At 41.5% G+C, this 22979-nt stretch overlaps 1 protein-coding gene across 2 annotated transcripts in view; it reads left to right on the forward strand.

Moving 5' to 3' along the window:
- map2k5 (mitogen-activated protein kinase kinase 5) overlaps window positions 1-13655 on the forward strand; it is an 87134-nt gene extending 73479 nt beyond the window's left edge. For both annotated transcript variants that reach the window (XM_072465881.1, XM_072465880.1), the window contains one exon: window positions 10681-13655. In XM_072465881.1, the coding sequence (XP_072321982.1) occupies window positions 10681-10788 (108 nt within the window). In that variant the 3' untranslated portion in view covers window positions 10789-13655. The remainder of the gene's footprint in view (window positions 1-10680) is intronic.
- The last annotated feature ends 9324 nt before the right edge of the window (window positions 13656-22979 follow it).

Genomic DNA, 22979 nt, shown 5'->3' on the forward strand with positions numbered 1-22979 from the left:
GCACTGGTTATACACAGCATTGGCCATGGCCCATGTCCAATGTCTTGCTTTCTGTTTAGTTCTTAGAACACTTCAGTGCCATCTTTATCAAGTCAAAAGTGCGGATAATGAAGCCCTGTGGCCCGCGAGGGCCATTGGATGCCGCTTGCAGCTTTAATTATGATTTTGTTTTTCTCATTTTGGACTTGTGCGATATCGTTTGACCAATGTTCCTAACAGCAAAATCTCCAAAGCAGCATCCGTCTTCCACCTTTGAATGCCATCTTTTCTTTCGTCCTGTTAAAGAAAGTGAGTATTTGTGCTGCTCCTCCTGCATGATTGATGGACACTCTACCCTGTCATCTGTCTGCCTGACGTCTTTGGACTGTGTCGATTTTCCACTGGCCTGGCTCCAGAGCATTACAGAAGGACTTTGCTCCTGACCTGTGCTATCTGAGGTTTCTTGCGTTTGCTCCTGCTTATCTTGTCCTTTCTTTGTAAACCTAGTGTGTGGTTAGAGCCCGCTGTGTGCTACTCAACCCTGCGTCCAAATGATGAGGGACATTTCAGGACTGCTTGACACCAAATACCAATGGTCTTGTGCTCCTCATGTATTTATATAGGGACGTTTCTATTAGAGCGGTACAGGCGGAGTTGTGTGCAATAGTGATACATATCACCCTATTTGAGGGGACATGAGAATTACTAGCTCCCAGAGGGTGCTTGCTCGCTTTAGACTGGCTGTGCAGTTTACCTCAAAATGATAAGACAAAAGCGAACAAAAGAGAACGCAGAGGTTGGTATTGGTTCAGTGACAAGGTTCTCGTGGAAAGTAAACCTTTAAAGAGAAATGGGAGACAAACGGATTCCATTACCATGAGAAAGCTGAGCCAAATGCTCGGCAAAATAAATTCTTGTAATACTTTTGACTTCATAAACTCTTGAGAATCCATTCGGCCCGGCTTGGGCAGTTGTGGGTGAACCACCACTGGTGTGGAGACCAGACCAATCACAGCGCGGCATTGTGGTTTGAGAAGAATTTAAAGGTGGAGCCATGGATCTATTAAATTATCTGGATCAGACTCTCCCCCTCTGTCGGCGAGCTAGATTGATTAGTGTGGGGTGTTAGATGGTGGAAAGATGAAGCATATTTATTTGTCGATGAAGGAACCGTCTCTTTTCTGTAGTTTTTTCTTTTCTGTAGTTATTAAGATTTGATGGAGGTTGAGTTTGTCCCTCCCCCCTTGGACTCCCTAGACAGTAGCCTTCACTTAGCCTTTTAGCACCCTTGTCAATGCGCACTATTCAGTTTGTCTATTCACACAGGCCATTTTGTCTCCCCCTCAGACCAGATGAGCCCCTGCCTGGGACAATAGGCTGTCCCTTCTATGGCAGTCCCTCAACCCTGCACCTCCGCTCTTAAGGCAAATTATCCTTCGGCCTATGAGAATACCAGATATGCAAGGTGATGAAAAACTCATTTACACAGAAAGTTTAGAAGGACAAGGAAGAACACTGTAAAAAATACTTTTGGTTCTGTAGTATGTATAAGCCCTCTCTTTGACTGTAAACAGTACAGCCCTGGGGCAGTGGCTGCAGTCATTCTATGTATATAATTAAAAGTAGGAGAGGAGCTCAGACAGCACGTTGTGCAGTGTGGAGGGGCCGCGGCTCCCCGGATTCTTTTCGTTTTGTTGGATTGTATTCTCGCTGGAAGCCTGAGCCCAGCCTTTTCCCTATATTAATGATCGGTGCACGGTCAAAGAGAAAGAACACTGCTCCAACACAGCAGCCGGAGCTACGCCAGATGCAGTCTTAGCAAGGCGTATAGTCCTGTGACACATTAGACACATTACACTTTTCAGGGGAAAAAACAAAAGGAATATGATAATATTTAAGATTTTACCAAGCTTTTTGCATTTTGGCCATTTTGGTGATGTTTATAATCTCACTTCCTGGCCAACAAATATGACATAGGTAGCACATCACAACCACAATTGTTACTTAGCAACCAGAGGGCAACAAGGGCCAAAATCTATTGCATTTTTGATGAGAGAGGTGGAGGCATTCTGTTGAAGACCTCTACACTACTTCCTGTAATTTTCAACTTTTAATTGAAAACTGCAAGTTTGACTGATTTAAAACTATGAAAAAACCTCAAGGGACTATCTCTCCAAACAACGTCCAAATTAGAAAAACATGAGAACCTGTCATATGGGGTTTAAAACCATCTTATTGGTTGCTATCAGAATGTGATGATGTCATATGGCCAAATGGGGGGGCAAGAGACATATCTTTATATTGATTACATTGTACTTTGTCTTGAAATAACCAAGTGACTAAACCCCTAGAATGCTACTACTACAAGAATCTGCATTTGAACTATATTTATTTCAGCTGCCTGAACCTTGACTTTTAGAATGTTGTCGGGTTGTCCACCACTTATTTGGCCATTGTTTATATGTTTTTACAACCTGTAAAACTCTGCCTTCTCTCTGTGTCACAAGTACGACTGACTGGGTACCATTTGTTTATCCCAAATACTCCCTTTACTCACACTGCACTCTCCTTGATAAGTGCCCTCATGACTGACTTCTATATGATTTATAGCCTAATATTTTAGCCACTAAGGCCTGTCATGTGTGCAACCGGTGTGGTGTGAGAAAGTTTAAAAGTTATAAAAGTAAAAACCATTGCATGTGGTGCTTCTGTGCTCATCGAATCTGATGCGCTTTGCGGCGAGGGCGACTTTTTCATTGTTTATAGCTTGGGTAAACCCAAGTAGTAAGGAATACTTCTTAATATTTTGTGTTCACGTTTTAGAATTTGATAATGCCATAAATTCAGACGGAGGGAAGGCGCCTATGATTTACTGTTTTTGAGACAACAAAAACAAATCTAAAAACTAATGTTTTGTATTTTACTTACTATTTTACTTTATTTATAAAGCGCTATGCCTACAAAAAATGTAACACAACATGCTTCACTCTGCATTAAAAACATTACATTACACACCGCGACCAACCACCCCACACAACCAACCAAACAACCCACCCAGAGAAACATCTACATGCAGAAACAAACACACGCTCATACACTCGATGATATGAGGTTGTTTACCATAAAACAGTTAAGGAAGCGCCATCAGGGGAGCTGTTTGCACCAGAAGCAGTCGCCTGCAGCCTCAGAACCCAGACACGGGGCCCAAAACAGAGATCCACCACTCCTGCTACAGAGGCCCCACAGAAGACACACTGGAGATCCTACAAGTGATAAGGATTGAACATAGGCTAAAACTAAAGCTATAAGTAGAAGCTAAGAACTATAATATATCCCCAATAAAAATGTGTGTGGAAATAAAATTAAACTTGGACATAAATGAAGATGAGATAATTAGCCTAAAATAATAATAAGTAATAAAATGGCTTGAGAAAGTATTCATACTCGTGGTTAAACATCAAATTCTACCTGAGAATTCTCACCTGACTTAGCTCAGTTTAAGTCTGGAATATAATAATAAGTATGTTTTAGAACAGTGTGAAGTTGCCTGTGCTTATCTGTGCTGTCCGGGTTTAATGGTCAGTGAAGCAGCTCTTTATTTAACTCACGTCCCACTGAGAGAACGAGGCCTGGGTCCTTAAGGGACACGTACCTGTTTTTACTGGGAAAATCAGAGCACTCCTATAACAGCCTGGAGCGGACTTCTAAGCTCCTGCAAACCACTCTGCCACTTGACAGATGCCATGAACACGTACCACTGGATTTCTAGCATTGTAAAGCATACAAAAGCAGAATAGAAAGTTTGCCTTTATTTCATTGAAAAGACACACCTCGAGGTCAATTCCACTGAAAGATTTTCTAACTGACTTCTTCTTGGACTCCTTACATGTCATGGTGGCTGAGTAGCACTCGCTTCTCACAGCAAAAAGAATCCAGGGTTCAGAGCTTAGTTCTGCATTTCTGATCTCCCCGTGTCTGGGAGGTTTTCTCCATACACTCTGATTTCCAGCTATTTTGGACCAAGATCTAGTGTTGTTACAATACAGAAATGACTGTAGATTTGATACTAATGAATAGTATTTAGTATATGAATAATATTTCGATACCACAGTGATAATAAAAAAATATATATGATTTTAGACAAAACTCTTTTTTATGAATGTTTTTTGGCTTGTGGATGAGAGAGAAGGGAGGACATGCAGTAAATTGTCGGGATTTGATAGTTCAAATCCCGACAATTTACTGCATGTCCTCCCTTCTCTCTCATCTCATGTGGTGCTGCCACATGCCTGGCATGTGGCAGCACCAAATCACTTTAAATTAATTTATTTCGATCTTGGTTTTCATGGTCAGTTTTCATAAATGATCTCTTATGGTAGTCAACATAACACCATGGGAAATAAAACTTTCTTTGCATTTGTACACTTATAATATATATTTATATAATGAATAATGAAAAAACAGGGAGTGGGAAAAAGTCAGACATTTTTACTCCCATCCCCAGTTTGCTAATGTATCCATTAATTATATGAATTTTGTATGTTGATGCAAATACAATAAATGTATTCAAACCAATATTATTACTATTATAAATGTATGTAATTAGACGTATTACTATTGATAATATCTTTGATGCACATTATTATTATGGAAGTACGACATCGTCCTGGACGAGCCTCATGTCAAGTGCTTCTTAACTCTGCCACTTTCCTCACTTGATAGGAAGAGTCTCACAGACTAGTTTCACTCGTTTTATTTTTCAATCAGACAAAAAAACCTTTAACATTAAAATTAAGAACAGGATTTTCCCCATATAAAGAAAAATGCAAATACAATTAACTTCCTATGAATAATCAATGCCGCTGATTCTGCCTTAATACAGCAGTCACAGGTTAATACGTGAGGAATTAATGTTGTTTACAAGTATCACAATACACATATTTGTATTACAAACGTTATTTGCAAAAAACTTTAGTTACAATATATTGCTGTATTGATATTTTATACAGTCTTACTACCAAGATCCTTGCTTAAAAATGCAGTCTCCTGCTGCTTTTAACTGGTTGCCCACGCTTGCAGTCTCTGCAGCAGAGAAGAAAATCCAAATCCCCAAATAAACTTTGCATACATGATGGACTCGGCTGATTAGAAATCGATGCAAAATAATTAGTCCATTTTCATCATTGAAATAAAACCAATACATGAAAAACAAACAATATCACCACTGGACCGTCTGCTGTACTTTTTTTTTCTTTTTTAAACTGTGCATGGAGAACTTTGACAATACATGTGATAAAAGCACTGCGGTGGACATTGTTTTAGTGCCTGACAGCAGCAAGTGCAGGCTCCACATCTGAGGCTGTTTCCTTTCTACTATTATCCATCTGAGTGGACAACGTTTAGTGTTGTGGCTCATTACATGGTGAATATCCCACAAAGCCTTTGCACAAACCGCAGCAGAGAGCTTTTCAAAGTGGGATTAGACTTGTGGGTCATTAAGTTTAAAGGGAAAAGTGCAGTCCCTGGAGGTAACGGACATGTTGACGTGCCTCTGTGGTGTTCAGCACTGTTCGCTCAGACCCGAGTTTAGCGGTGTCCAGCGGGATCGTCCGATTAGCATGTAAATCTGTAAAGACCTGTCCCTGTCTCACTCCTACAACGCTATTCTAATGAGCTGACGGCCACTTTCTTGTTATAATTGCCTCTAACTCCTTTTAATTTCTTCTGAGCATATTAATCATACATAAAGTTATTTAAAATGGCATAAATTAATCTTAGATTAAATAGAGCCTTCAAACAATTAAAGACTGAGGTAGAATTTCCCCTGGGCTCGAGCTATTTCTATGAGCGCTGCACTCAGGTGATTATCCCGTTTTGATGTGTCTACGCTGTGATTAATGTAACTTTAAAATGAGCCGGCCCCATTTGGCCCTGTCGCCCTGCTCCTGCCCCGCTCCTGTCCAGCTCCTGCCCCGCACCAGGGCACCTTCAACGGCCCAGCTAAGAAGGACTCAGCCACAACTTTAATAAGAGCCATGTCAGGTAATTATAGGCCCTGCACACTGATGTGTGGCGAGGAACTATAGCGCAGACAAATGAAACCCATTTAAGGCTGGCCTTGAAGGGCCCGACACCAGTTTTAATGTACTGATGTCATTTAAAAGGACAATGGTATGGTTTATTTTTGTAACACATTGTTGTACTTATTTACTTAAATAACTTACATAATGCGTTCCCAGCATCCTAAATATTAACCGTGATGTGTTTATAGGCACTTTTTGCGATTCTCTGATCCAAGTGCAAGTTTTGGTAAAGCTAACAAATATTAGCATGGTAACAGCACTCCTCCTGATTCCATGAGAATAAAACGCTCTATAAATAAATGCAGAGAAAGCGCTGTGGTCTCATTTTCACTCGAATAGAATATTATTTAAAGAAAGTTGTTCAATATGGGCTTTTCATCATTAACAATTTTATATTATAGTCAAATTAATTTGTAGATGCCAGTACTGGCATCTTTTAGACCTGATGCTCCTCTTTTATTGAAGATTGCAAAATACCATGAAATGTCAGTAGCATTTCACTTTTAGCAGAATTACTTCATATAAACTTGCATGTCTGATCGTATATGTGGTGCTTCTGTCCTCCTGGAGCTCTTCGGTGGCTGAGACCTGCCATGTGCGTGTGTCAGAGGGCCTTCTGTGGCCAGGTTAATGTCTGTGTGTCCTTAAGGTTGAACGCGTGGCTTCGGCCTTCTTCTTTCCTCCTGTATCCGTGTCTGCAGAGGAAACGACACATGATGGATGAGAGCCGCATGCAGCCCGTCGGCCCAGGAGCGCGCTGTCCACTCCGTCGCAGTGAAACGCAGAGTAATTAACCTTAGACTAGCTAACCCCCACTGCCCATTAGAAGGACAACACGATTGATGGGCCACCCTCTGGACTCGCACGGTATCTACGGGATTAGTAAGATACCTCGACCAATCCTTTAGTAAATTAAAAGTTCACAAAATAAATACAATGGTTCCAATGCTTGCGTTCTTTTGTTTTTTTCATGATCTTATCCTAAAATAGAGGCTGAAGTTTCCCAGGAGGTAGAATCTGGTGCATCTCTTCCATGTTCTACTTTTTTGGTATTAATTTGTCGTTGTCTGCACAAGTTTGAGCCCCGCGGCAGTTTCGATGTCAGTACGGTTGACAACAATAGTCTGCTGCGCCTTCCATTAAGTTAAAAGGTTCATTGTCACCAGGACAGCACATCATCAGGTAATTAATAAGGACGTATGTGGACGTCGCTGTTTTTAGCCTTCTGTGTTTAGAGTCATAGATTACAAGTTTGAAAGTTTGGTGTCTGGGTGAACAAAGCTGGTTGTAAGTGAGATGGAGGGCAGGTAAAATATCTGTGGAGTTGGATGAATTTAACCAGATTGTGGATCTTGGCACAAATGATGTGGTTCAACATTTGCAGATTTTCATTCTGGAGCTTCCAGCATCATATTTCTGTATCTTTATTTCACACATCATAAGGAATGTACATCTTATATAATATACACTACAGTATTTACTATGTGAAGTATTTTCCCTCCTATTCCCTTTCAGAACAAATTAAAATACAATTACATGAAGAAAAATAATAGTACAAAGTAAGATAAAAAGGTCAAAATAAAAAAGAAGAAACATTCCTGTTTTGTATTTTTAAGTGCATATTTTAGCTGTTAGTCCTTAGTTTACCCGATAGTCCGTGTGAGTGTGATTATTATAGTATTATTGTTATTTTGTTATCAGTTTGTTTGTTGTCACTCTATACTAAATTAAATTTGGGTGGCAAATTTGTTGTGTTACTGGCCAAAGAAAAGGTTACACTGGGAAGTCAGTTTTATATATCAATATAGATCAATGTGCTTGGGTTTATCAGTATTCAACTAGAATGTTAAATTGAATATCTACTTTTTTGTTTTGTTTTTTGTTTTTTAATGACTAATAATGAGAATCTATTTTTACAATGATTTTTGCGATGATATAAATCTCCCACCTCTACATAATGAAATACACTCACAAATTCTTAAGTTTTCTTTTTGACTATTTGCAGTCATACTCTTTCAAAATAGTCTTGATTTATGGCATATCAAAATATTGTACTTTTTCAAGTAGCAGACCTTGTGTGTTAGTAGCTTGTGCCCCACTTGACTCACTTCCTGCCCATAATTGTCCTCTGCAGCTGTAGGTTAACGTGTTAGTTAGAGGAGACGCTGACAGCCTCTTGTTGTGGATACGTCACGCTCAAATCACTGTTGACAAGTCCATTTAGTACGGCCGGTCTTCACTCTTGTCCCTCTAATGAACAGCGAGACCAGACAAATCAAAGTCCTCCTCGCCTCCTCTGCGCTCGCCCGTTCAGCAGATCCGCCCCCACGACCTCTGACCTTTGTGGGGTTCATGACCCTGGCCCTGATTGGACGAGGGTCCATGAAATATCAGATGTGACGTCTCTTTTGGACAAATTTGAGCATTTAATTGCAAAGAACGCTTTTTGGGTTGATGTTGATGGAAGTGGCTAAATATTTCTCGCTTTCCCAACTTGAAGACCAAGCTCATCTGAAAGGCCTTGCCTTTTTTGGAGCGTGAGTTTGGCAGTTGTATTGGTGCATCACTGCAGTTGCTGCATCGGACTGTTTTGGTGAAGAAGGAGCTGAGTCAAAAAGACAAACCTACGTTTAGTGCAGTTTAGAATGTTGCCATGTGAACCCAGCCTGCCAGTAGAAATACACAAAATGTCACCACATTCACGTCTCTCTGCTGTTTGGCAATCTGTAGAACCACGTCTGATTTAAAATAGACATCACATTGAAATGACTGTATTGTTTTCTCCAAAGGCAGGTCCAGATTGACGCTGTCTGAGGCGTTTGTTTGCGGCTGTGCTCATATCTGCTGCTGTTAACTTTTATGACAACTTTTATTACAAAGCCTACTTTACAACCTGTTATGATCCATCTACCTGCACATCTCCTTCAGATCAACTAGTTCGCCATTTGCCAAACCGCTTTGTGCCTTTAAAACTAAATCTGTTGGACGTAAATATTTAGAAGGCTTTCATAGAAGTCCATTTTAATTTATTAGTGTTTAATGATTATTTCTTGAGTAATGTTGTATATTAACTGCACATGTGGAGGAGCGGTACTTTGTTCACTGAATGTTGCATTTGGTTTTGTAGCGTCAGTCTGGTGCCCATAAAATCCAAGTACAAACTCTTAACGACTGTGTGGTTAATAGCACTTTTATGAGGAGGTCATGTCAGTTTGAGCTCTGTGTGATGGCTGCTTTTTCCTTCATATTTAAACTCCAAAGACTGTAGACACTTCAATATTAAAGGCCTGTGTGAGTCATCCAAAACGATCCCTCTGAGGTAGTAGCTTCCAAAGTGGTCTGGCTCACTTTGGGTCCAGGTCCGCTTTATCTAAGGCGTGACTAAGAACAGAGGGAGATGATTGGATAAGAGAGAACGAAGATCCAGCTTGAAAACAAGATGGTAAAAAGCAGAAAGAAACAGGAGATCATTCCTCACCAAACGCGGACTCCATACAGAATCTGCAGCTGGACACCCTTGACATGCTTAGCAAAGTAAAGCAAAGCTAGCGCGCATTAGCATCAGCTGTTTCTAATGTTGTATTTCCAGTGCATAATGTGCAGTCCAGTGCTAAGCTACCACATGCAAATAATGACTTTTAAAGGTCCCATAACATGCAAAATCGACTTTGCAGAGCTTTTAACCTTCTTACATTGCTATTTGTGCTTCATAGTGTTTTTTTTTTTATTGATTCCCACAGTGTTTAGCTATATTACAGACTCCTTTCCTCGAATCTCCAAACTGACGGGGGGTGTCCACAGGACCGCATCATACCCACAGGCACGCGTCATCATCGCGGGTTGTGCGGGGGAGCCAGATCGCTCTTCACAAGGGTGGGGGCGAATATCAAACCAAGCCGTCTGCATTTCCGGGTTGGTGAGGGGGTCCAAGGTCTGGGTGATATTTCTTAACTATTATGTTAAGGGTGTTGCACAACCCTTATTATTATCAATTATACACTTAGGATAGACTACAAAACGTGAAAAAAGCATGTTATGGCACCTTTAAATGCAGTTTATTACTGTTATTATTACCTTCATGAACCTGTGCGATTGTGTTGTGTTGACGGTCTGAAGGGTGAGAGTGGGGAGCAGGAAAACTAATTTCACACGTTGTTTTCGGCAAATACAGCGTTATAACAAAAGGTAACAAGGTGATCTTTATATGCAATGTGTTAAAATGAATACTCATAGAAGTGTAAGCATTCTTTCCCTCTGAGTTTGTGGACACTTCTTTGCCTCTGTGTTGAAACGTTCTGATCAGCTTGTGCTGTAGTGGATGGTTAGAATCAAAGTACAGTATTGACCTGTGTGTGTTTCCTGTAGGCTTCTGTCTGGAGCTTCCCATCCTCTCTTGTAGTTGCAGCACAATCTAACCTTTGGTGTCCTCACAAGTGAACTTGTTATTAGTCCACAGTATTATTGCTGGAGGGTGGCCTGTCCTCATGAATCAAAAATTAAATAAACGGCAGCGATATTATTTGCTCTTAAAAGCATCAAAGTGGTGCCATTAATCTTCCACAAAGACGTGATTCTTGTGAGTTGAAATAGCTTTTGAACTATTTTGTGTGTGTTGCAGGAGCACCCTTTCATAGTCCAGCACAACGACGGCAGCTTGGAGGTGGTCTCCCTGTGGGTGAGGTGCAGTCTGGAGGAGCGCAGGCAGCAGCAGCAGGCCCAAGTGTGAGGTCCCACAAGAACCAGACCAGGACTAAGACTCAGAGCCTGAACCAGAACCCAGACCAGGACCAGAGGACCCCACCTTCAATGGCCTGGACACAGACAAGTCTGTGTCAGTGTTCTGTGCAGAGGAGGTGGTCTGGTACTCCTTTTTCTAAATGTGCTTTGAAGGCCGGACTAAGGAGCAGAGTAATCCAATCAGGGCAACTACCAATGCGATGTGTAACCTTTACATTCTCTTTACTCTGAACAGGGACAGCTGTACATGGACTCTTTCAAATGCAATTCAAATAGAACATTCAAAACAAGATTTGGGGCATGGATCATTGTGGGCAATGATACACAGACCAGCTGATGACGTCTGTCATTTCCCACCTTTTTGATGATTGGTCCAAAAGAATAACAGGAAAATAGGAAATCCCACTTTTATGGAGCAGTACCAGACTCTCTCACTTTACAGATGGAGATGACGGTAGAACTGGCCAAACTGTGTCTTCATTACAGTCTCATGGAACTGCCCAGACCCCATGGAGTCTGGTTCTCATAAAGGCCCAGAGGAACTGCTGAGGTTACAGATGACAGTCTGTTTAGAGCTGCCCTCGCTGGATGTTCAGAGGTTTCAAACATATTTCATCCCATGACATCGCACAACTCTTAAGACGCTAAGATTAAGTTCATTTGCAAGATTCTACAGATAGAAACAGAAAAGAATAATTTCTCACCAAATACTGACTTGATATTATATTTCTGGTGCACAAAGTATCTAACATTATCCAAACCAAATGCATTACATAAAGACTGGTTAAAAGAGGAGCAGAGAAGTGAAATATGCAGAAAAAGCTAATGAGAAAGCAGAAGTAGTTTCCTGTTTACCTGTATACTTTGGTGCCTGCAGAAGTTTAATGAAGTCTTGGGATGACGGTATGTTTGCATGATTAATGTGTGTACCTCTTTTACTGCTTACCTCAGCTCACATGGAGACAGTGACAGTAACACCTGTGACAGTTTCCGTTTGCCTTTGGAGTAGCCTCTGTCATCAGCGAGGAGCAGCTGAATGCAGCCACAGTCTCTAGTTCAGTCGCACACCACATGCGTCTGGGGCAGATATTGTTACTTAAGTGACTAAATTAATCGCTTGCTGAGCTTTTTATGCTCTGCTGATGGAGTGAACTGTGCAGCGCTCAAGTGCAATTAAATGTGGTCTTTGACAAAGGTGTTTGAGGCTCTGAAGAAGTGACAAACCAGAGGAACAGAATGTAAGCTCAGTGTTGCACCTGCGCCGAGCCAAATTCTTTAGTTTCGTGTCAAATATTTCACCAGCTTATGTTCATTTCAATGTGTTCACACTTTAAAACGTTACCCGCTCTTCTCTTTCAATGACTGTGTTAAACATTTACTCTAAAGTTATAGATCTTTACTGTGTTTGTTACCAGAACGCACCCATTCTAAAGACTGGGACCATTCCACGATTTGGGTCGAATGCATTTTCATTGGTAGACATAAACATAAACTATGATAACCCTGGTCTGTTTTGGCCACGACCACCCACGAGTAACACGACCACGCTTAGTTTATGAACAGAGCAATTGGCATCGTTATTTTGGAACTAATGTAAAAATGTATAAGATATGACACTTTAGTTTTGTTTCATGAAGATCGAGAAGTCCTGTGAACATTAGTGAGCTTTAGAAAGTGGAGCTGGAAGTTAGATATGGACTGATAAGACTCGTTGCCAAATATAATTAACAATAACAGTTTGTTTGCACCGCCTACAAACGTCCAAATGATTAAATTGATTGTGATAGAATGTTTCTATCAGTACCAGGCTGTGTGCACACTTCTGGAAGGGTCCGCAGTATTATTTTTGAATAGTTGTCGTTCACTCCAAATATTGTCATAGTTTTCATGAAGAATTGTGCTGCCATAGTTAAAGTGAACTACTAAAATACCAAATATATTTTAGACAGTAGGTCTATTTCAAATTATATGAATAATACGTGTTGTTCATAACACCATAACTCATTTTCAGTGTGTGGGGTTTCAAACATACTTTACGTTTAGAAATTAAATGCCAGCGCTGATCAAAGTACAACACAAAGGCCTTAGTTTAAAGTCATGAACAGTAACCATGATAACCAAACTGTACTGTTGGACCTACATATGCTGAATGTAGGATGGAAACATTCATACACTTTTGTCATTCCCCAAATTGAGTCCTTTACAGAATCAAACATGCAAGTCATTAGCTTCTCTATGTTTCATTATATAAATAGCCAGAAATGTTCAAATGTTTTCAATTTTTGTTGCATAAAGTTTATTTTTTTATAGTCGTGCAAAATATAGTGCCTGTTATAATCATCATACACATGAATTATTACACTAAAATCAGTTGTCGTAGTAAGAGACCAAAGTTTTTGCACCTGCACAGATTGAAATGTAACACAAATTCTGCGCTGACTGAAATTGGGGAATGGCAGTGTTACTTTACAGTGTTAAACATCGCCTGCATTCCGTTCACTCGGCAGTGACTTTTTATTACAATCCTCTTTATTGCCAGTTTGCGTTTGAGTTTGGATGTCCTTTGTGCCTGTAGCATCTGCCGCGCAAAATGAGCCTGTAACATTCAAACTGAGCTAAAATGTCTTTGTGTAAAATATAATAACTACACTCTACAGGACAGTAAGTTCTGACCAATACCTTATGGCCATATTCTCTTTCATTTCCAAGAGCTTTATTTTGCTTGTATGTTTTGTTTTTTATTGATATGTATTTGTCATATTTATTATTTTTACTATGTGTTTCTCTGTATAATTCTGCCTTTATTGTAAACTGGCACATACTCCAACCAGAATGCACAATAAATGTATCTAACCACCGTGACTCCAGCTCTGCAGTGACCCGGGCCTGTGGAGTGTCACTCATTTTAAGCATCAATTTACATTTCATAATTAATCCGAGACAACCTTTTAATTAAGAGCAGCGCCTTTGCAGAATATTAATGCAGAAGATTCATAAGTGGACTGATTAAAAAGAGTGAATCCTAATGTGACCTTTTCATCATATGGGCTCATGGTTATATCCATAGTTTGGTGAATAAACTTTCAGGTCTTTGATGGCCCATTTACATTGACCAGAACTGTAATACATATCCAGTATAATAAACAAAAATAAATATATCACAGAAATGTGATGAACATTTGAACATTATAAAATACAATATTCAAAACTTTAGATTTGATGCTAGTTCTAAACTGACTCATTCTTGTCTGTTCTGTAGATGAAGAGAAAAGTGAAGTGAATGAGGCTTCTAAACACTCCTCACAATGACACCTTTTCCACCAAACGGGTTCTGGTTCCACTGCTGCTTCTGTTGGTGTCCGGTTCAGAACTGGTTCTGATCCTTTTCTGCTCTGCTGGCTTCTGGCTCCTAAAACCAGTTATGACTCAGCACAGTTAACAGCTGGGCCAGAAAGGAGAACTGGATCTATTGGAATACTAAGTATAAAATACATATTACATATTGAATAATCTTTAGTTATTTGTCAGCACTTACATATTAATGCATATTAATGTATGTGCTGACAAATGTCATATAGTCAGCACTTCAAGAACCAGATTTGAACTCACCAGGCTGCAGGTTGCTCACATGGTTGCTCCATCGAGCTCCAATGAAGTTGTTGTTTGTTTTCACGAAATATGATCACAACCTGAAATCATACAATAAATGCTGTTTGAATAGTGAAAACACTGCAAAACCCAATAGTGTTTCCTCACTAGACAAATGTTAGTTTAGGTGGTTTTGAATAAAGAGTATCGTTACTTATAACGATTTTGCCTTCTCCTGCTATTCTACTCTACTTAAAGGTTGAATGGACGATTTTTTTTGGCACAAATCTGAGTCTTATTTCCTCGTGGCGTGGACTGCCGATTAGTTCTGCCACGTATCAATCATAAAACACACCTACCGCTCACCTGCAGCCGCGTGTGGCTCGTCCCCACATTTCCGCGTGTCTAAGCGCATTGATCTATCATAATATAGTTCCCTCAGTGTACGGGACAAAATGAAGACGGAGAAAGACAGTTCGAGCTGACGCAGAAGTGGACGGAAATCTACGGGAGACGAGAGATGCGATGCGCTCCGTCGCGCTAATAAACAAACGCACGTGTGTGTTGTATCAGTCCGTACGGGGGAGTGCGCATGCGCACTTCCGCCTGCGTTCTTAAATCGCCGAAAAATCGTCCATTGCGCCTTTAAGATATTCTCGGTCGATTATACCCTATGCATCAATTAGTCACCTAAAGGGGGCCAAGGTGGTGCTGCTGTGATGTATCTTTATGATATGACCAACAATCTGAACTGCTCTCACAAGATCACAGGATTTCATGCAAAGTTTTACATTCACAAACATGTAAAAAAAAAAAGACAGAATAAACTCCCAATTTACACCCAAATCCTTATAATCCCAGTAAAATCACTAGTGGACTAATACAAATTGTGATGGACTAAGTGACAGCAGTCTTCAGCCCTGTGTCGTGCTGGCCTCTGCACGCACTTCTCCATCGCTAGATACATTTTTGTTTGTTCTCTCTGTGTTTGGATCTGCGGTGGCTGGCTGCACATTGGGATCCAGAATACACACACCAATACTTACGACTCAGAGTCGTGCCTCGAGTCAAACTCAAACAGAACCGTGCAATCAGATTTGTTTATGTCAATGACGCATACAAAACAAAGAAGCTCATTGGTCAATTTTTTTTTTTTAATACGACTCAATCTCTTATTTTTCCTCATTTTCCACATTTCCTCATTGATTTTGCGATGTTTTTAATTCCCTGTGATGTTTTTTCCCCCCATATTTTTTTCTGATACAAATGGACCATGCATGTCCCAGAATGGCTCATTCACATGTCAATCACAACTGCTTCCATTTACTCCATGTTCAAAATCATAATGGCTAATAATTCTGAATAATTGAGTGTTTGCTTATGATGTCATAAAGCAGACACTATGTTATTGTTTTTTAGGATTGTAGGATTTTTGACGCGTTTCCACTCCTTAACACTTTCACCGATTTCAACCGATTTCAACAAGTTATACCTCTTTACAATCGCTTTCACCATCTTATTGCTGCTGTTGCTTTTGACATTTGTACATCTTGTACTTTTTTCAGTATTTGCTTATATTTTTTCAACTCCTTAACACTTTCACCGATTTCAACAAGTTATACCTCTTTACGATCGCTTTCACCGTCTTAGGGGGGCTATTGCTTTTGACGTTTTTACACATCGTAATTTTTTTCAGTATTTGCAAAAGTAAATTGCTAATGCTAATGCTAAGCATCTTAGCGTCTCTCCAGGGAGGAGGGGGTGCAGCCGGGTCACCGAGGCTCTCTCTCCCTTTTTCCCTGCTCAGGTCTGCGTTCAGCACGATCTTGCAATTGAGTTGCAAACTACGCAATCATCAACTGTGAATTACTGAGCGTCATTGGTATGCCGCAAAACGCAGCAGAAAACATGGCCGCGCGGGAAGGCTGAATATTTTTCAACAAATATTGAACATTTTCAACAACACATGTAGTACTCTGACACACATGTGTTACACACATGCAGTGCTTTCACACAAATCCAGTACCTTTTCCACAAATTTTAGCACATTACACTTCTTTACACAACTAAACTAGTTGTTTACCCTGAGCATCAATGAAAGTCACATGGGGACATAGACGCGATCGGCTCGGCCCAAACTCGAATAAAATGGAGCTTGCCGCGTGGATCCACACGGCCCGGTGCCGCGCCCCCAGGGGAAGAACAATAGACTCGAGCATTCCATGGAAGCCTAACAAGAATAAAGTCTTTACTACACACATGTAGTACTTTTACGCAAGAATACAGACACTCACAATGGCTTCAGCCATTGCACATATACTAGTTAGCAATGTTTTTGAGGGGCTTTATACATGACGCGCTGCCTGGCGGGTCAACAGCAGCTCAGTCACAACCAAAATGCATATAATGCCGTTAACCAGGGATTGAACCACCAATTTGTGGGCCAGGTTTTCATCTGCTTTCATGCTTGCTTTGTCAAATGTATCTGAATAAATATATTTTTACCTTTGTTCACCCATAATACACTACTAGCACTTCAAAGTCTTTCCGACAACTTGAAGGTCTCTTTTTCACACACAACTTTTATCACATGCTCTCACATTGTTAAATTATACAATATTCCACTGTGGAGATAAAATTAGAAACTTGACAGATATGCACCTGCCCTGTGCTCCATTGTTGGCTCATCTGTACGTCTTTGTGTTTCAGCCTTCAGCCTCATTGTGTTATTTACTGTTGCTGGTTCTGTGGCGGCGCCTGCAGACCTTGTGTCGTGAATAAAGTCTGTGTGCGTGCGTGCGTGTGTGTGTGCGTGTGCGTGTGTGTGCGGAGAAGCAGCGGTAATAAGAGCACCGCGGGGTCGACCACAGCACACACTTGCTCTGCTTTGAACAGTTTTATTATTACAGACTTCAGAAGGAGAAGGACAGTGTGAATTAAACAGTCTATGGTGTGAGATAATGTGAAAATACGGCTTTGACTTTTCCTGGGAGTTTAATCGAAACATTTTTCAACAGTCCATTCTTCTGCTGCTTTTCAAGGTAGTTTTCAAACAGGAGGAAAAGTGTTTACAATATTATTGTACAGTGTGCGTAGTAAAGTCTTTTACTGAAGTTAAAGTGCTGGTTGTTGTTGTCGTTGTTGTCGTTGTCGTTGTTGTTGTTGTTGTTGTTGTTGTTGTTGTTGTTGTTGTTGTTGTTGTTGTTGTTGTTGTTGTTGTTGTTGGGTTGTTAGGTTGTTAGGTTGTTGGTAGTGGTGGTGGTGGTTGTTGCTGTTGTTCTGGTTCTTGTTCTTGTTCCTTTGCCAATGTGTACGTTTGTCCCGTCCTTCAATGCCACGAGGCAAGCCATAAACAGGTCTGAGTGAACAGATTATTGCACATGGGATCCACCTCTAGATCTTTAGCGAGCCTCCTGGAGAACATTATTCATAACTTGTTTTCATCCATAGTTTGATACATGTAATACAGGTCAAATGAGTAATAATAAACAGTAAGGGATCATCTCAAAATGGGTTGAAGCTGAAAAGACTTAATCTGGCTTCACATAAAATTTTACGCGTTGATAAAATGATAGTACCTTGATAGACCCTGCTCACCTCTAGTGAACATCCCTGAACATCCTTTGGTAAGTTTATATTTAGAAGTTATGAACTGTCCAAATAATGTCACCTGTCGCGCATGTTTGTTTACTTAATCCACATGGTCCACGGGCCCTAGGGGCCCTACGGCACATCCCATTCAACCCAAACTGTGAGATAAAGACGAAAAATATTAAGTCTTTTCAGCTTCAACCTATTTTGAGATGATCCCTAAATCCACCCACAGTCGATCAGATAGAAAAGCCACATGTGCCTTGTTATCTCAGAGACTCATCAACATGTTGAGCTTGACCCTTTGGAGTGTATCAGTTTCAGGTCCCTGAGCTGTCAGCCGGGGCCGCCTCCTAATGTGCTGTGATCCATGTGGGACGTCCTGTATCGACCTGCTGGGCTCAGTCCTCCTCTCCCACAACACTGAGCTCTCTCTGCAGCAGCCTTTTACTCTGCTCACGACACCGAGCTCTGCCTGGTACTCTGCCCACGACACCGAGCTCTGCCTGGTACTCTGCTCACGACACCGAGCTCTGCCTGGTACTCTGCTCACGACACCGAGCTCTGCCTGGTACTCTGCTCACGACACCGAGCTCTGCCTGGTTCTCTGCTCACGACACAGAGCTCTGCCTGGTACTCTGCTCACGACACCGACCTCTGCCTGGTACTCTGCTCACGACACCGAGCTCTGCCTGGTTCTCTGCTCACGACACCGAGCTCTGCCTGGTACTCTGCTCACGACACCGACCTCTGCCTGGTACTCTGCTCACGACACCGAGCTCTGCCTGGTTCTCTGCTCACGACACCGAGCTCTGCCTGGTACTCTGCTCACGACACCGAGCTCTGCCTGGTACTCTGCTCACGACACTGAGCTCTGCCTGGTACTCTGCTCACGACACCGACCTCTGCCTGGTACTCTGCTCACGACACCGACCTCTGCCTGGTACTCTGCTCACGACACCGAGCTCTGCCTGGTACTCTGCTCACGACACCGACCTCTGCCTGGTACTCTGCACCTTCAACTCACTCCTCACATTCTTTCCACTCTCCCTATTCCCTCTTCATGCTCCCTTCCACTCCTCGCTCACTACTTTCCCTCCAGTTTTGTGATTTTATCTGCACTCTTTGAACCGCAGCTCATTGGCTAGCTAACTGTTTCTCACATGCAATGCTAACTTTTATTAAAACATAAAATATAAATAACCAATTAAAATGTTAGTATGAACTGCCTGATTGTTTTTATTAAAATGTGTTACGCCTCAGAATTAGCATTAGCGTTAGCACTGATCCACAAAGTGTCCGCCGGGGAAGTTTTCACCTCATCTGCAAATCTTTAACATGTTGTCAGGGACATTCACCCGCAGCTCGTTGTTCACTGCCTGATCCTTAAGTATTTATACATTTTACAAGACTCTGCAAAAACATCATTGGACCGGAAGTAGCGACATTACGGAGCTAGCTATTGTACTGCGATTGTATTTTGATTCTAATGTATTTTGATGATTGTAAAGCACTTTGTATTGTATTGAATTGTACTATACAAATAAATCTTACTTGTTTGCACTCTCTTCCTTCTCTCTCCATCCTTTTCTAACTCTCCTTCCCTCATGCTCTCTCAGCTTTACCTCCTCTTCCCTACTCTCTCTTCACTCCCTCCGCGCTCTCTTAACTCTCCTTCCGCTCTCCCCTCTGCATCTCCCCGCGCTCTCATCGGCCTGACCTTTCCCCAGCCGTCCGACTAGATTAGCGCGTGATGCCGGGGCCTGCTTAGTGCCATTAGCTTGCTCCCTTTATCAATGTCCTGTAATTAAAATGTCACCGTTTCATTTGGGGATGCTCCGTTGCGGTAAAAAGTGCAATCGAAGCACTCTTTTGGGTGAAACAAATGCGGGCTGGTAGGCTAAGTGCGGGGCAGGGCGGATCGATAGGCTTTGGGTCCTGGAGGAGTATTGATCCCGCGCTAAAATGGGATTTATGGGGGTCGTGCTTTTATGGGCTGCTCATGTCACTGTTAATGATCCATACGACGTTATGAAAAGTGTCCAGGCAGAGACGGAGAGGTTTAAGCATGCGGATGATGGCACACGCACAGTGGGATGTGAACAGGAGCACCATGGAAATCAATGAGGAGGAAAGGAGTGGATAGAGCCAGGGTTGTTATACAGTAGAGTAATGATGAAAACATGTGTTGTCTTTGGTGGGGTTTTTGGTCAGTTTGATCTCTCACACTTTTATCTGGAAACAACATTGTTCAATCTGCACACACAAAAATCATTGAATCCACTTCATCCATAGATTTATCTGAGACATTGTAAACTCCAAATATATTTTTCTCCCACAGAAACACAAAGATCAGCCCATAAAGTAGCACCTAAACACACCAAACTTCACAATCTTCTAGCTTTTCATTTTTTGAACCAATTATACTTTCTGTAAAGTTAAACCACATTTGGAAAGCTTGATGTATTTTAGTAAGTAAGCATTTTTCCATCCTTTCTTATAGAAAATCAAACTAACTGAAACGTCTACCCTGAAAATTAAAAACTGTTCCTGTTTTTGGTTGTAAAACATTAGTATTTAGATCTACAGTACGTAAGTATGTCAGTTACTCAGTTAATCATTGAAAATGTTTTGTGGTCTTTCTCTATTCTCTACCTGTAGGCTTTTAAAGGGTATATGTAAACGAGAGACCAACAAATCTTTTTGTCACACCAGATCAGCATGACGCAAAGTGAATTGGAGATGATAGCGTTGTCATTGTTTCATGTTGCACCATGTTGCAGAAGCAAGTTCCTAGTTTGTGAATTGTGTTCACTGCAGCCAGGAACTATGTTTTGTGCAGTTAATAAAAGTTTGATAAATGGTGGCCATTTTGCGGATGAACAGACTGCCAACTTCACTGTCATTTTTAACATCTCTGGGACAAGTCACGCCATGTCCCAGTCTGCTTCAAATTGTCCACCACAATTTCTGTCCCCAAGAAGCCCCGGATCACTGGACTTAATGACTATAGGCCTTTAGTGCTGACGTCTGCATTGATGAAGTTGTTTGAGCACCTGGTCTTGCCCCTGCTCAAGTCCTCCACCTCCTGGATCCCTGCAGTTTGCCTACAGAGCCATCAACCTGGCCCTCCACATCATCCTGCAGCATCTGGACTCCCAGGGATACGCCTGTTTGTGGACTTCAGCTCTGCATACAACACCATCCTTCTAATCTTCTCCAGGAAAAGGTCTCTCAGCTACACGTGCCTGACTCCACCTGCAGGTGGATCACTAACTTCCTGACGGACCAGGGACATGCGCCTGGGGAACAACTTGGACCATCAGCACAGGGCTGTTTGCTTTCTCCTATACTCTTCTCCCTGTACACCAACTGTTGCCACTACCAAGTTGCTGATGGCACCACCTTCATCAGGCTCATCTCAGCCTGCGAGGAGTCTTCTACAGGAGGAGGTGTCCTGGGGCAATGGCAACTACCTGAAGTTCCATGTTCAGAAGACAGTGGCGACTCCCTCATCACCACTGTGTCCATCCTCACCTCCTCCATCACCGTCTGCTACAGGAGCCACAGCCAGGGACAGAGTGCAGCACTGCATTGTGCGCTCTGCTGAGAAGGGGATCAGGTGCTGCCTTCCATCGCTCCAGGACCTGTACGTCTCAGGATTCAGGGACGAGCAGGTCAGATCACAGCTGACCCTTCTCACCCTGAACAGAGACTATTTGATCTACTCCCCTGTAGGAGGCTCCAGTTCATTCGGACCAGAACTTCTCACCACAAGAACAGTTTCTTTCCTTTGGCCGTTTGACCCATCAACACCCGCCACTTATGCTAACTCATATCAACAACACTATATATTTGCACTGCCAGTTTTGTACTGTTACTCTGTTCTTGCTGTACATACATATATATATATATTTATTTTTTTAATTCAGTTATTTATGTATTGAAGTCTTTACTTCCTCCAGGTCACCCTTGAAAAGAGGTCTCAATCTCAGTGTGTTTTTACCTGGTCAAATCAAAGTTAATAAAATGTATACTTGGATATTTTATTATGCATTCATATACCGCCAAAGCAAGTTCCTAGTTTGTGAATTCTGAAAATGGCAACACTGACAATAGCGGAGTCTGACAATCAAGACTGTTCCATGTTTTTGCTGTTTTTTTATAATCTCAATAAATCTTGGATCTAGTTATAATTATTATTGTTATTACCATATATTTTGTAATTCAACTCAAGGGGTCATACAAGATATCAATATATGGTGTAAACATAACATCAAATGCAAACATCAAATAAAAATGCATTAAATTCAAAATTCAGTGATCATGTTGAGCGTCTTGGCCCAGAGACTTCTTGAGGAGGCCGAGGTTGTTTGGTGTCAGTTCTAAAATACTGATCACTTTTTACAATGCCGTGTTAGGGAGCAAAGCAAAACTTCTTAAGCTCCTTAATGTAGGCAGGACTAACTCAGAGTAGGATAAATATCAGAGTTTTATGACAAGGTCAGCAGACTGAGAAATGTCTTGTGTCCAGATGATACAACTGAATCATTTTCAACAATGGAACACTCCTGGACAAATAAGGTATTACACTGACTATGCATGAATAGTTTAAAAACTAATAGCAGGGCACTGTAAATATTTAACTGCTAAATCAATGGCTTCAATGGCTTTACTGTTTGTCAGATAGATGTTTTGTCAGATAGATGTTTTGTCAGATAGATGTTTTGTTGGATACTTAATTGATCTCGAAGTTCTGCAGCAGCAAGTGCTCTCATGTCCGGTGAAGGTGCTGGGGGTTGTCCACGATGGTCAGGAGTTTGTTTAGAGCTTTCTTCACTGCCACACATGTGAATGACTAAAGTTCTGCACCGACTACAGAGCCTGCTTTCCTCACCAGCTTATCCAGCTGTAGGATATCCTTCTTTCTTGAGGACTGCCTTCTCCTTGGGGACAGGGACAATGCATGATGTTTTCCACTAAGTAGGGACCATCCACTGG

The sequence above is a fragment of the Eucyclogobius newberryi genome, unplaced genomic scaffold (assembly GCF_026437365.1).
Source record: "Eucyclogobius newberryi isolate DKJ021-1_F unplaced genomic scaffold, fEucNew1.0.hap1 SCAF_5, whole genome shotgun sequence".
Classification (NCBI taxonomy): domain Eukaryota; kingdom Metazoa; phylum Chordata; class Actinopteri; order Gobiiformes; family Gobiidae; genus Eucyclogobius; species Eucyclogobius newberryi.